The sequence below is a fragment of the Danaus plexippus genome, chromosome 8 (genome assembly GCF_018135715.1).
Source record: "Danaus plexippus chromosome 8, MEX_DaPlex, whole genome shotgun sequence".
NCBI classification, from domain to species: domain Eukaryota; kingdom Metazoa; phylum Arthropoda; class Insecta; order Lepidoptera; family Nymphalidae; genus Danaus; species Danaus plexippus.
Genome location: NC_083542.1, coordinates 3,094,776 through 3,111,318, shown reverse-complemented (window position 1 = coordinate 3,111,318; position 16,543 = coordinate 3,094,776). Strand labels below are relative to the sequence as shown.

The window sequence follows — 16,543 nt, the reverse complement described above, 5'->3', positions numbered from 1 at the left end:
TAATACACCAATATTGCTTAAAAGTTAAAAATATAATTACCATATATAAAAACAAAATTTAACAATAAATATTGATGACATACATTAAAAACTTAACATCACCCTCGTCCTCCGCGACTTCCAAACCCTCCGATGCCACGGCCTCCTATCCCTCCGCCAATACCTCGTCCTCCGAAACCCCTTCCTCCAAAGCCCCTTCCACCGAATCCTCTTCCTCCGAAACCTCTACCTCCAGGTCCCCAACTTCCAAAGCCACCAAATCCTCCTCTTCCAAATCTACCAATTCCTATGCCTCCACCACCTATAATAATTGGTATAGGCCGTTGTCGCCCGTATGGATCTAAAAAAAAGAGTTCTGTAATTTCTTTAAGATGACTTTTTTAATTTTTGGAAAATGGCTGAACATGAATGACAACAAAGTACGTCTACTTTGTAAGCTTTATTAAAATGACTATTTCGTAAATTCTGACATAATGATAGCTGTTCGATTTTATTGTCTGTTTATATACAAACCACGAGGATAGCTGAATTGTCTTTTAACTCTTGTAGTTGCAAGCTTATTGGCTTCAATGTTTCTGTCATTTCGTGTATATTCCAAAGTACCGATTTCATTTTCTCTTAACAGAACTTTTCCTTTGGCGAAGTTGATATTGCCCAATAAAAGTATTACAAGCGCAGTTGGGATAATCTGTAATCAAACATATTTGCCGTTTCAGGTCTTTCTTGGAACGGGTAGATTTTCTTTGAACGGATAGAAATTAATATAATTTATTTTGTATTTTAATTAACTATTGAAAGATTATATTTATAAGACAAACTGTTCTTATTTACAAAAAAAGATGATTGAAAATTTTATCCAACTTACAGTGACTTCCATTTCTGATTTTGTTTACAACTGAGCGACTTGAAAAATGTATCTGAATATATTTGTGTTTAATGTTTAAGTGTGGCGCATCTACTAATATAACTTGCTAATTGATGTGTCATTGTGAATTCCCAAGAACGGACAACATTGATATAGTTCGTGGATTTCAATAAAAGTAACCATAATATGATTTTTTATCATTTAATTAGAGTTATTTGCCAGTTTTTTCGTCAATAACAGAACGTCGATGAAGAAATATATTTGTTTACAAAAGTAGTAGTTTGTAAAAATTACTACAAATTATTTGTCGAACCTGGAAAAGCTGGAACAGTGTAAGTATAATATTTAATTGTTGAAAAATAAATCATGACCTTTTTTCGTCATCATCATTTTTCTACGTTATAATACATAATAACGTAAGATCGTCTAATTAAATTTGTGTTTACCGGTTATAGAACTAAGATGAGTTTCAAAAGTTCTTTAAGTTATATTTATGCTAAATAATTAAGACCAAAATATTATGTTTAACTGGGGTATTATGACTCTGAAAGATACCTTTCTTCTGTCACGTCTCTAAGAGGAAAAATACGTAATATTCATAAATGAGAGTATATACATGCTTATATAAAGAGGTAAAAATTATCACTTCTTTTTCAAGTGTTACCACATCGGAATAAAAATTTGTATTCAAACGGAATTTCCAATAAAGATTAATTATTATTTAAAAAACCGAATGTGTAACAAATTAACTTTAAATTTAATGAATAAGGGAACTGACAAGGAAATAGCACACACGAGCTGTGTACAGTACTATATACAATAAAGGGTCTCATTACTTTTTCACTTAACCCACGTACTAAACATTCCATATTTATAAACATGTAATTTTTACTTGTATTTCATACTTTAACTTTCTTCTTATAAGTTTTTTATTTCATCGTAAGTATTGCATGTTTGCTTTGAAAAATTTACATCTACTCCGCATTTAAGAGGAATTTGAGCTCTTAATAGAATGGTAGTACTTACAAACTTTTATGAGCTCCGCTTATAAGTTAGAATCGAGTTTTTAATATTGAGAAACTTTTTCTTTTAATATATTATGTTTTTTGTAAATCATAACATGCCTGTTTACATTCATATCCTTGATACTATTGTTAAAGATGTGGGTGGGGTACTACAGTTGTAATTTTTAAACGATTTTTTTGTTGCTGAAAAGAACGTATTCTTTGGAAAAATATAATGACGTATTAGAGTTTTGAGTGAAATATAATGTAACATGCGATAGATGTAAAAAATAATGAAACAACATTAAAATAGAAAAATATCGTACATACAGCCTTAATTCCGTATTTCGACTTAGATTTTGACATAATGGTTTCGGTTTTATTATAGAAAAGTCAGGACGATTTAATCTCAACACAGAAAAGCCTGTAAAACTTTGAAGAACGCAATTTATGTAAGTAAGCGGTTGAAGTTTTTGATTTTCATGAAGTTCGCCTCTAAATACTTAACAAATTTATGTCAACATTCGTTTTTGTTTAGTTACTATTCACTCATAATTATTTATATTTCTTGGCATTAATGTATCACTCAGGATATTGGCATAAAAAATTACACACAAAAATGGCGAGAGAACGGCTGCTATGACAAAACAGTAAATAACAAAATCACGATGACTGCCTCGTCCAATGACCAGCGCTTGAAATTTTTTTGTTTATTTTAACTCACTTCCTCTCAGAGTTCTAGTGGACGGTTTTGTACTATGAATGTGACTTGATTGCGGTTATTATTTAACATCAATATATTCTATGTAATTCAATTATGCTGCATTCTGAAAAACGTTGGAGTGCTCTTGACTTTTTTTTAGTACTCCCCTGACATTATTCGGGGTCGTTGCTTTTTGACAATTTGTTAAAGGTTAATGTTTCACAAAAGCCATTGTAGTTTTACGGAGAGTTTTTTTATTTTATTTTAAATGAACATTTTTATTCATTTAGTCTGTGTTAGCTCTACTATTACTATTACTATTTTTACTGAGTATATATTTTATACATGATTGTATTCGGCATACGATCTAAATAGTGAATGTTCAGTTACTTCTTGCGATTTAAATGTTACTTATGTATTGTCTTAAATTGTTTTATTCATAAATTGATTCGAATATTTAGAGAAATTATTGTGATCTCAATAATATTAAATTTCCACTTTTTTAATATTAAAATTTGCAAATATATCATTCCTTTTCAGACTATGTACTATTAATATTCGCGTGCGTGTCATAATTAAAACAGGTTTCTGTACAGAAGTGCGACGGGCTTGACGTACCCTATTTATGGTAACAAATATCTAATATCTCGGGATATCTTCAACACCGTTCAAGTGTTCACGACATTAGTCGCCATTGTTTGGGAGATTTGCCCGTCGTGTCATCACGCCCTTGCAACAATGTGCCATTTCCCCAAGTGTACCGAGTGACACTCAACTTTGAATGGGACCCATTAGGTTCTGCGGTGCTCGGTTTTTGTCATTATACTAAAACTGAACTTCAATATATAAAGGTTTTTATATTCAATGTTAGGGCTCATTATGAAAATACATTTTAAAAATATTTTAGTGAGTTTAGAATATTTATTACGATGTAATATTTAATTCATAGCTTGGTAGCTCTTAGAGCAAACTACTTCAAAGATCAAAGGAAACCTAACAATATCTTTTGATAGTTCATGGCTCATTTCTTTGCTGGATGGTATAAATTCCTTTTGTTATATCAAAAGCATTTCTATGTTTAGTTTACAACTAGTTTAAAAATGGTTTCTTGGCTCACGGTTTCTTGTAATTTAAAGTCCATCCGTTGTTATAAAGAATTTGCTTTAGTATTAATTCTTTGTGTTTTAAGAAACATTTGTAAACTTTGTTTTTTTCATACTTTTTTTTCAATAGGACCAGTTATTGGCACTAGTTTAAGCTGGGTTACACTAGGATCTTTTTAATACATCCACACATGAACAATCACGTCTCTGGCTTAAACAACAAATGTTTAGTACAGATTTTCTTTCTGGTTAAATAAGCTCTCTGTTCCTAACACGTTTATTTCGCTGAAGTGTACAATCGGCCACGCGGGGCTCGTAAAATGCATTTGCGAACTTTGGTATTGTTTAAGCTTTAAAGTAAATAGTTAGTTCCACATCTTTATTTCGTTTACGCTAGTGGCATACAAACCAGTGCGTGCTTGACTCCTTAAAAGCATATTCGTGTCTTTGGAAAGTTTTTCGCGGGGTCCATTGTGTTGTGGTTTAGTCGCTTGGGGGACTTTTACTGCACGATTCGTCTGCCATTTTGAACTTTGTTCCTAATGGAAATGTAGCTTTACTGTGCACTACAGAGATCGCTTTTAAGTTTTGCTTTGTTCGACTTTCTTGTGTGATAAAATATCTAATGCATTTACGACATAATCGACACACATACATGCTATTTTTACATAGGATAGGTACACGATCATATAAATATAATACAGTTTTATTTTTATTGCATGAAGCATAATATTCTTGTTTATTGAAACTCTATTTACTAAGTTCTTTATTTTGATGAACCGTATAATTATACAGATTATGTAACAATTAAGGAAAAGGAGAATAATCTTGTATAATTTTATTATTCCACACATGCTAGATCCTGGAGTTCGTTCATGCTACCGTGATTATAGAACCGTCGTACTAAACGAAATTTAATTAAGTCTCCAAAACTAATTAGATTTATGCTACAAAGAATTTTAATATTTCTTGGTCTATACTTTGACAAATATGTCATAAAATGTATAATTTTTAAAATGATTTATAAAATTGCAATGATATTAGTCTATTTTGATATTATTTATATGGTACATCTAATGTTATGATGTTTCTTAATCTACTAATATTATAAACGGGAACGTTTGTGAGTATGTATGTAGACATAATTTTATGGACGTTTGCCACTCTTTCACGCAAACACTAGTTAAAGGATTTTGATCAAACTTTACAGCAATGTACTTCAAACATTAGATTAACACATAGACTATAAATTATCTTGAAATTCTATGTAGTTACCAAGTTCTATGTAGGACCAGGGCAAAATAGTTGTATTTTGTACGAAGCCTCGTGGCGCAATCCATAGATGTCGCTGCCGGTTGCTTGCGATTTCCATAGTTTTAACATACTTTATTCTCTCAAAGCCTAATTCCAAGTCCACGCGGACAATGTCGCAAACAGAAATTAGACAATAATAAGTATTATTCATAAGTAGTAATTTTGTATAATTATACGAACGAAAATTTCTCTATACAACTGATTGATGCTAGTAAAATGTATACAAAATTTATAACCTACTCTGTATTTATACTCTCATATGTTATATCTGTGCACGATACTGTTACTGGCGATAAGGCAGCCGGAAACATGAATCTTGTTCCGGCATGCATCCGACCAAATTTTGGTATTTCGTAAATTCATCAACTTCGTATATAACCTTATATATTCAAAGTTAATACATTTGTAACAAATTAACGATAAATCGTCGTTGATGACGTTGAACCGATTTTTTAAAGCTTCACTTCTAATTTCAAATGTTTCAATTGACATGGATCAAAATAGACAGATAATTAATCAAAATTTATTTTATTTTATTTTCTTTCAATTTGTGTTAAAAACCATAGGTATAGCACACAAAAATACTGTATTTTTTTAAATTTCAGAGGTTTTTGAATTTTGATTTATAAAATATAAAAGTAGTAAGTCAGGTATGTATAAATTATTTTAAATTATAAATTCGTCTTTGACCATGTTTAAGAACGTGGATTGTTAAAAATTAAATTGTTCTGTTTTTAATGCTATGTTATTTAAAATAATGTATCAATAAAAAAAAAAAAAACAAAAAACAAAAATACTAAATAAATCAATGAAAGAAACGTGCAATCAGGCTGACATTATTTCTCTTTCTGGCCACCTTCACCCTCTTGAATTATTCTATGCGTTATTAACTAACGTCACAATTACTTTCGATTAACAAAAACCTTTATTCAAAGAATATTCTCGTTGATATCTTTGCTTCATTTACTTTTATTTTATGACTCTGTGAGCGATAGTTGACTATAAGTGTTTATAAGAGCAAGCTATAATTCATGCAAAGAATTTTATTTGCAATCATTTAATTTTGCATCAGCTAGTAAGAGAAATTATAAGCTTTGAACACGGATTTGATTATTATTCTCATTTATAACTCAATTGTCGCAGTTTAAAAGGAATAAGTATAGCATTTTAACAAGCGCATAATTAAAGTCTATGAAGGCATGAAATTAAACCAACCCGACGGAAAATTTAAAATGGCGTCTAGTTTTAATGAAAAAACCGAAACGGTACTATATTATTCATTATTATGTTGGAAAGAGATAGAAAAACGGAATAGGATATATTAAATATGTAAAATTATTATAACCAATAATTGATTTTATCATTTAAAATTAATATAATAAAAAATATAGCAGAGATATTTAAATAGGACTCTTAAGTCTCACTATTTCTTTTATGCTATGGTTTCATTCGCACTGAGTCTCATTGCTTAAAATTTTTCATCCAACATCAAAAGACTTATGCTTCTTTTATTTGAACTAACAATACTTACATTAAAATCGTTCAAAATATGTATTTGAAATAACAGGGAGTTATAATTCTTCATTTCTTTATCAAACAGAAAACGTCCCCGGCTAGAAGTGTATTGTATCGATATTGCATTGAACTTTCACAAATTAAATACCTTCGTAGTTCTGAAATACAAGTATTTTGTTTATTGACGCTGATTTGTCATTGTAATAGTATGTCCAATATTCCCTTTGCATATTAGCTTAGAAGACAGGAAGAATTTTTAATCATGATAACAGTTATTCATAATTACACAATGTATAAATATCAATAATAAACTAAGTTTATTACCATACTTAAAAATATACAGTTAATAAATTCAGAAAATTATGTCCAAAGAGTGTTCTGTCACCGAGAGCGTTAAACGAAGTCCTATCCGTTTTATTATTTGGACCAACCGGTGTGAATTCCCGGCGCTTTTTCCTTTATACTGCAGGTGTTCAAAACTGACTGTTACATCAGAATGTTACATGCAATATTTTAAGCTGGATTTGTGAATGTAGCGATCAATAAAACCTCTTATATACCGCTTTCACCAAACAGGATAGTAAAGAAATGAGAAAAATGTGTGATTGTCATTACATATTAAAAGTAATAATTTAAAATTGACATTAATGGCTGTATGTCGTAATACTGGCCGGAGATAAAAAAATAAATAAAATAAAGATGACGTTTAATAATTCTATTTTCAAAATCCTACTGCAAATTACAAGTAGCGACAAATTGGAGCTAAGTTTCTAGAGGCTATTAGAGTAGAGCCCTTGCGGTTGAGCGGCTGGAGGGTGCTTTGTCCTGTCCTGTCACGCTGCGTGTTACTGTATACAAGCCAACTATCTCAAATATTGATACGTCACGTTTGTTTACATGTTCAAACGAACAAAGGGTGACGAACAAATGAAATTTAATTTTTGTTTATACTGTGATTTTTTTGAATTTACTTTAAATAAAACATTATAAATGTGAGTTTTTTAATATTAATATTGTATTTAAAGCACTCTCATAATACGAGAGTACGTTTTGAAACGCTAATGGATGCGAGGAACGAGGTCAGGTCTGGTATTTTATATTTGTATTTTTGCATGCCTGTTTCATTTAAACATAATTTGGCCACTGCCGCGGATTCTTGGCGTTTAAGTAATGCACATAAATTACTTTGCCAGCACTTTAACACTGAGATATGCGAATTATGTATATGCATGGTCGCATGTGCGAGAGCTATTAGGAAAAGTGGAAATTGTAATAAGGGCCTTTAAAGCGCTCGTACAACTTCATTCACGCATGCCGTTAAGATACGCTCATATAAATATGTATGAAATTCGGAGTATCCTCTTAACAATCTACGTATAATCTCTTTACAGTTATCATATTAATATTAAAACGAAACACGAGTTAGTCTCTTGACTTGTATGAAATGTTGAGGCGGGAATACATGTTCATTAAATATTCTTAATTTATATATATATATATATATATATATATATAGCAAGCAAGCAATTATTAATAAAGGTATATTTACAAAATACTATCTCGTTATTTCATTCAGAACTAAATATATTATATAGAAATTTGTACATATAAAAAGTTTACAGCCCAATTATTATTTATGTATTAAATGATGGTAGATGGTAATTCAACGGGTTATTTAAAACGTTCGCGGAGCAACGTTATTAATTAGTATCGATAAAAATACGGACCGGGTGAGAGTTTTCGATGTAGATACGGCAGGCTGAACATTAAAAGGTCTAGTGCGGTGCAACTACTGAAAAAAAAAAATGCAGTTGCCAACATTTTATTTGCTCTGAACTGACGAGTGGCCATATTTTATAAGCGCGGTCGAAATGTAATTTAAGTAAGTGATGTTGAAAAATACAAGCAAATGAATGTAACTGGAATAAAAAAAGGGTAATATTTGCGGTTGATGTCCGTATGATGAATAAAAATTAAAAATATCGTGGACAATGCAAATATTAAAGGTAAAAAAAATATATAGGTACGAATAATTATTTCTGAATGGGTGTTGGCTTTTAGGTGAACGTTTTTTATAAATAATGAATTTAAACACAGCGTCTCTGTATAATCAAACATTCATTACGTACTCGAAAACTTTTTAAAATTCTGCACCTTCCAAAGTGTGGCAAAATAAACGTTATAAATATGCTCTCATTTTGCTTTCCTCGAGAAGTTATAAGATAAAAAAATATATTTACTATAAGTATATTATTCCCTTCGGAGTTGGCTTTCTAGTATAGTATTTACTACGCCTCTACAACGCTCCTGGGATAGTTCTCGGATTCAATCTTCGTCCGGGTAAATAGTGTGATGACTTATATTACTCGGGTTTGTACGGTGATGAAAAATACTATAAACAAACGAACATACGTCAGTGGATATCGTCATTCACCATATGAAGTAATAAAGGCAGTTCCATTGCTTTTATATTGATACTCATATGATTAAAATATACAGGCAATATCATTAAAATTATCTGGATAATCATTCTAATAGAAAAAAAAAATATATATTTATATCTAAGTCAAAGAAGTAAATATTTCGAATTTAGAATTCAATTTTTACATGTCATAAAGATACACATTTCTTGAGAAATATAAGAAATAGTCGATGGTTATGAACTTTCATCCATTTATATAGGTATTATTCTCCCTACCAACTATTATTCGTTTTGGTAAAAGCTCCATTGATTTTGTTTCAATCTTCTATACTGCAGGTCCTTCAATTGTACGCCATTGTTTTTTATTTGCATTCAATTTTTGTTGTCGATTGTAGCAATTAACTCTTTGTTCTTATTATTGTTAACTAGCTGTTTACTTTTTTTTTTTAATAATGAATGCAATATGCGTGTAGTAGCAGAGGATAAAAAACGTTCTTCCAATCATTTTTGGTTTTGGTTTTGAATTGAATTAAACTATCAATTAATATAGGAGCAGTGTTATTAAAATATAATATCGCTTTTTCTAGAATATTGGAACCATTTAAGATGTTTTAGGCTCAGTTTCACCAATTAATGTTAAATAAATAACGGCTCGTTAAGGCGTTTGATGGACTGTCAGATGTGTCGAGCGTCCCACCACGCACTAATGTCCGTTTAAATGTCTTAACAAGACATTAATACTAATTCCTGCTATCAAGGTCCGTCAAAAGGGTAACGGACTGTTCATCTATTGTATTGTCAAAACTGGAATATCCAATCCCACCTCTAATTTTTTGTAGCCATAGTAACAGCATCTGTTTTGTCAGTTTCGGATATTTAATTGTATTTATTATTATTAATAAGGTGAATAGAAATTTCCTTTTCATATGATGAATAATTTTGCCCCAGCTTCCCTATGTCATTGCAAAATAGGTACTTTTTTCATCACTTTTAACATGAACAAAATTTATGCCAAAAATTGACAACACGATTTTGACAGGTTACACTTAGGAAACTTAAAAGAAAGCCTTTTGTGTGTCAAATCTATGCAATCAACGATATATATAAATTGGGCGCTTTAGCTAGCAAGTGACGTATCGAGGAATATATACGATCAATGGATAACGTACTGCATCGTAGCAAACATGTCGTATTAAACGCTGTACTTCAATTTGGTCATATTATAACAAGAACGAATAATTTGGTAGCCGGTCATTTAATGTGACTTGTTAATTTTTCATCGTGGGACGTAAATATTATGACAGACAATTATATTTTTGAAGGTTCGTTAGTAAATGCCTCGTTTAGATTTAATAAACAGAGCTTGGTGAAACTGGGTATAAGCAATTAAATAACTGTTAAGGGCTTTTGGTTAAAGTTTTATAATTTCAAATTTCGTGTACCCAAATTAATTTGCATAGAATAAATTTGACAAGGATTTCTTCTGAAACCGATTTTTTCTTCAAAATATACACACACTTTGAATTGTAATCGAACTGTTTTTTTTAAATACTAGTTTAATCGAAACATACACACATTGATATTTAAAACATCAAATTAAAATGATTTGCTGTCCAAAAATTTTGTTTCTACTATGAAATAAATAGAATTTTAAACCATTTATTTTTTTAAAAATCTGTAAGTTTTCGGATCAGTGTAATCTGAAACCAACTTGACTTTATTCCATTCATGATTTTATCTGTTTTTCAATTCTTTCAAAAAAAGAATTTTTAAATATTTTGCTAATTTAATCTTATTATATATTTATTGCATGTTTGTTTTAAATAATTGCCACTAGTACAGACGCTGTCACTGTCAATATGATTTAAAAAGAATGCATATATACTTCCAATACGTTTTGCGTTAAGTAGTTGTATGGGTCTGAATTCAGAATTTTATTATAAAAATCATTCATTTTTATTCATTAAGAACGAATCATGAGACTAACCTAGCTAGCCGGAGCGACGTCTTTGACATCTTCTAGTATGTTATAGTATCTTTTATATTATAATTGTGATAGAATGTCGTGTAGGTATAAAACCTCTACCTTTTTCGTTATAACTACACGGTCATAAAATGGTCATTAAAAGTTTTTCTGTTCCATTATAACGGTCCGTTTGTTCTCCTATCATACGCGAAACTTTGTTTTATATATTTATTGTCCGTGATATTTCTCATTAAACCTCGTCTGCTATTTGAATTCCATTCACTTGGTTCGATGTTTAAAACGGTTATAATAGTGAGCTTACTAAATATTAGTACTACTTTTGACAAATGCTGAATTATATTTAAAGTTACGCATGTATAGAGAGTTATTATACGTAAATATGATAATATAATATTGATACAACTGTGACTGTGTAATCATAGACAAACATATTATATTTCTCAATTTTAAGATATTTTTAATATAATTATAAAAATAAACTATAAAATAAACTACTATCTCTAATTTAACAAAAAAAAAAAAAAAATTTACGACATCAATTTTCACAATACGCTCGTAATTTTAGAACAGTTTATTGTCCTTTTTTAGTTTATTATCTGTTTTATTTAGTTAAATACTCGTACTAAATGGCATATTGAACTGCAGATAAATGAAATTTTATTGTCTGTTATCAATGTCAATTGTCTAAAAGTAGGTTGCACCTATAATTACAATGTCATATTTTGATATGTATTATTCTGTTGTTGACTGATGTGTATTAAATTCTTACCATTTGTTACTAATGTCACCTATCTTAATTCATATTCGCAGGTCGTTCATCATTAACATAAAGGTCTCTTCAGAGACGCTTCTATGAGGAATGCAGCCATGACACTTTGTTGAGATCCTACTGGCTTATGGTAATTATATTTAAAGGACGATTCCGCTTTACTCCTTTTGTGTGAATTAATATATTTTTAGCAAATAATGTTGAAATAAATTTCCCTTTAATTATATAAATACGAAATTTTACATGTTTACCTTTTAGCCGAACATGCAAAATTATATTTGAATTTTTAGTGCGATATATATGTATATTGTACAATTATTTTTTCGATTGGTAACCTATTAATAATACTTGTAAAAATGATATAAATATTTAAGTTTGGACTGATTGATTAATTTTGATACAAATCTTATAAGTTAGAATAATACAAACTGCAATTAAAATGGGATTGCTTAAAATTAGTGATATACTGAATTTAAAACTCTTAAGCAAAACAGCGGGTCAGAACTAGTTATTTTATAAATTGACTAATTTGCAGTTATTTCATAAAAAAGAAGATTTTTTATTTCTTTGTTCATGAAGTAAATAACATAAAATACTTAAGCTCCCTCTTCAACCAGTGCGAGCGGTGAAGTGTTAAATTAGTCCATTCACAAACTTCCCTTTTCTATAGAGAAGTGTGTGTAAAATTACGTATTGCTTAGACACAAAGGCAGTGGAGCGGGGGGTTCTTATAATTTCCAAAGTGTGTCGAGCTTTGAAGGTTTCTAAATATGTCACGAGGATCATTTTGGGGTTTTCATGATGGGATCTCTGAAGTATCGTACTTAAAAATAGGGGGAAAAAATGCCTCGATATAAGACTAAAAATAATGTTAACCGAAAAGCTTATTTATTAAAAAAAAATCAAATTAAAACATTCATAGATTTGGAATTGTATAGAATTAAATATACTAAGATATCTAGAGACTTAGTGTTGTATTTAATAATGTAATATAAGATGTCCTGTTTGCGAGAAGCCGTAAATAGATTAGGTGATCGTGCTAGGAATCCAGACTCCAAAATTATCTCGTAATTGCTATTATTATGCTGGTAACACGTCGAGTCGACTGCCGCCTCTAAAGTGCTAGATTTGTTCCAACTAACTTAACTGAGAGTTCAAAAAGTCTACATCTAAATCACCCCACTGATATTCAATGTTCAATTGTTTTCTTAAAGCTTTCCTGGATTTCATTGAATTCTAAATTAAAAAAAAATACTTTAAACTAAAAACAGTTATGATTTTAATAGACAAGGCATCGAACCATAGATTTAATTTTATATCTGGTCTCTAGAGAACAAAATAAATTATAAATACTTGCATTCAGATCATAGACATAGGTAAAAAACTGATGAATCTCAGGAAGGACTTGCAAGGATGATTGCAATTAATGATGTTACTGGATCCGCTGAAGCGGGCCCTTGGATCCCAGACTGCTCATGACTGCTGTGCCAGCCATGCCAACCTTTCACTTTACGCTATGTTGTCAACTGTAACGTAATGAAAATTTTCTTTTTGAAAATAGAAATTTTACATCATAAAATACACACACACAGACACGCACGCACGTGCACACACGCACGTACACGCACACGCACATATATATGCCATGATCTAAAAATATTTAATAGGGTGCGGTTCACAACCAGACAGAGGTTCCAGGAAAACTACGTAATGAATATCATAATGAAAATTACATAACAAAACTGACAATGTATACCTAAGATGACTGCCGCGATAGGATAACAATGCCATGGTACATATGATATCAGGAGAGCCATGTCATGACATTGCTTGTACGGTAACAGGAATTTTCTGGTTCATACATGCAGGTGTACGTCCTGCGGAGTCAGTACCGTCATTTTTTTTACGACACCTTATACACACAACGGGGTTGTCACGGCGATGTCTGTCAAATTGCAATATATTTTTCATTTAACAAATGTTTTGCGGATTTAATGAATATCTAACATGTAGGAGTTAGTATAATGTTCGTAGTTTTTAAAGAGTATGACGTCCGCGTCAGAATAACTGACGTCATCAATGCCTCTGTTCTTGATTGTCGTAAGGGTCTCTGGCTCTGACTCTGGCTTGTGAAGGTAACCTGTAGACGGTTTGACGAATTCTTTCTTTCGGAGAGGTCCGATAGTTGCAACGACTCGATCTAGATTGTTTTAAATTTGTACCCTCGCCTCTGTTTATATCAACTGACCCTTATTGTTGTGACTAAACTTGCACCGGTGGCTACGCAGGCGGTTATGCAGGTGACACCTGATAATTTCAACTATGCTTATTTATTGATTATTTAAATACAAGGAATTCCGCCGATATACATATTTTTGTCCACAGGTATTATTATTTTATATTCATGTAATAGAGAAAGTTCTAGCAATAAGAAAATCAAAGTCTCTAACACGTATTAATAGTATTACAAAAAAATTAATCTATTATCAAAAAATATAAAATTCATACTTTTCATTAGGGTTTGTAATATATAAGAACATTTTTTTTAATTTATTACAGCAAAGCAATCGAAACGTCGGGCGAAAAATTAAAAATAAATGCGAACCAAAGTTACGGGAGTTGAATCTCAAAATATGGTTTTTATTTTAAACCATTCGTCTGAATAATTACTAATCTGTGCAATGAAAGCAAAACATTCATGCCACAACACGATAAACGTTTAAATTTAGAACGAATATATAATAAAAAAGATGTATTTTTATGATAACATACATTGTGAAGGATATTATGTTGTGGACCTTTGTGAATGTTTTTGAAAGTTCAACAACAAGTCTAACAATCCTTTGCCGCTAAAGGAACGTCCGTAAACTATGTCGTTTGACATTGGTTTTTGATGCGACTTATGTAGAAAATTCCTTTACTAGCAAAATTTTTACTTAATTCATAATGTATCGTAAATAGCAATACAAACAATTAAAAATTTGTTTTTAATGTATAAACTGAACGCAATTCGGAGATACGAAGGAATAAAACTAGTTAAAGATATTTAACTTTAAAAAAATATTTTATATCAATAGTATTTCTATATTTTTTTGAAAAATAACAACAATATTTTCCTTTTAATAATTCTATCGGATGTTTTCAGCGCATTAATAATGGTCAAACAAATTTCATGTACAATTTAACATTTTGTGAGGCTTTACGTTTGTCTTGTTTTAAAATAGCTTTTAATTAGTCTTGTTAATATAATATTAAAGCATGTCCGTTATCTGGAATACCTAGAATAGTTATATAAGATCTACATATTACAGTACGGATCAGTGATCTGCTTGTTTAAATGGTGTCCATTAATTGCTGACCTATTTCGCTCTATTCAATGGAATTTCAGAGTGATTTTAATTGGTACATGTGAAGAGTGTATTTAATACAGATAATAACAATTCTGTTCATTTTATACAGCCGATAATAATATATTGTATATAAATACATGCAATATGTCAGTCAGTGTTGAAACTTTAATAATCATAAATTTTACAAAGCTGAAAAATTTAATAAAATTTCATGAAATCAATTTTCCCGTATCCTTACACTAAAAGTTGAAATTGGAACGCTCAGTTTAATTATCAAACACATTCCATTTTTGAAAATACCAGTTGAATTCCACCGAATTCAGGATAAAATGAAATATTCAAGCGCCGAATCCTATTAGAGTTCTATAACTTTGATATCGGCAAATGTTTTGATTTTGTTTTTACAAGTCTTTTAACATACCATTTAAATTGAATTAGATATTTTTTTTAAATATTAAATTAAATTATTTATTAATATTTACTTCAACTTTAATTATATAATCTAGATTATTCACTTTTTAACCAGTTTAATAGTTATTGATAAAAATTTATTATAATAAATGATTTATTAATAAAATATTTATACATATAATGATAGAAATGTAATTTTCAGTTTCAATAAGAAGCTAGCAGTTGAACCTAAACTATAAAAAATTTTGGAATAAGAAAAGTCAATCAAGTCTACATTTTATAATGTGGACCAAGTTTATCTTTTTGTATTTAACCCCACGCAATTGATAACAAAATGTATAATTTGGTCCCTGAATGTGAAGTGTAAACATGATTAATATAAATGTAAGAGTTATTTGTTTAAAATGCTTAAGAACACAGGAATATTATAGTATTATATTATAATAAAAATATTCGTAAACTAATCTTGGTCATCGCTTCGAGAATCGCCAAATCATTGCAGTCGCGGAGACTGACCACGAGAGTTAAACTCAAAATATTCCAGTTCAACGTCAAAACCGTGCTGTAATACGGATGTGAGACGTGGATGGTTACTAAGGACATCTCGCATCGGCTTCAGGTCTTCGTCAATTAGTGTCTTAGCCGTATTCTCGTTATTTACTGGCCCGAGAAAATCTCCAACGTTAATCTGTGGAAACGCTGCGGTGAGATACCTATTGATCTGCAAATCAAACGTCGCAAGTGGAAGTGGATCGGCCACACGCTTCGAAGGGATCCGGAACACATAGCGAGACAAGCCCTAGACTGGACCCCTGAAGGAAAGCGAAAACGTGGCCGCCCTAAGCAGACCTGGCGGCGGACGATCATTGCAGAAAACATCGGCAAGACTTGGAGCGATATGAAAGGCGAAGCTCAAGACCGAACGAGATGGTGGCGTGCTATGGACGCCCTCTGCCCCATCTAGGGGGCATAGGACCAAGAAGAGAAGATAAACTAGTCTATGGGAATTGGATCAACCAACCTGATCTGTTAACCAAACAGACCAATCAACTAATCAAGCGACGGTCTGTCGACTGATCGACCGACCAACCAACCGATCA

General features: G+C 30.8%; 1 protein-coding gene across 1 annotated transcript; it reads right to left on the bottom strand.

The window, feature by feature from the left end:
* Window positions 1–13: 13 nt before the first annotated feature.
* Window positions 14–950, bottom strand: LOC133318837 (keratin, type II cytoskeletal 1-like). The gene is made up of 3 exons (XM_061521118.1): window positions 866–950; window positions 514–688; window positions 14–340 (listed from the first exon to the last, which is right to left on the bottom strand). The coding sequence occupies exons 1-3, from the start codon at window positions 875–877 to the stop codon at window positions 99–101; spliced, it is 429 nt and encodes a 142-aa protein (XP_061377102.1). The 5' UTR covers window positions 878–950; the 3' UTR covers window positions 14–98.
* Between the last annotated feature and the right edge of the window lie 15,593 nt (window positions 951–16,543).

Coding starts and splice junctions, on each gene's coding strand:
- LOC133318837 (XM_061521118.1), bottom strand. Junction 341..513: donor ACAATTCAGCTATCCTCGTG/GTTTGTATATAA, acceptor TCTTTTTTTTAG/ATCCATACGGGCGACAACGG.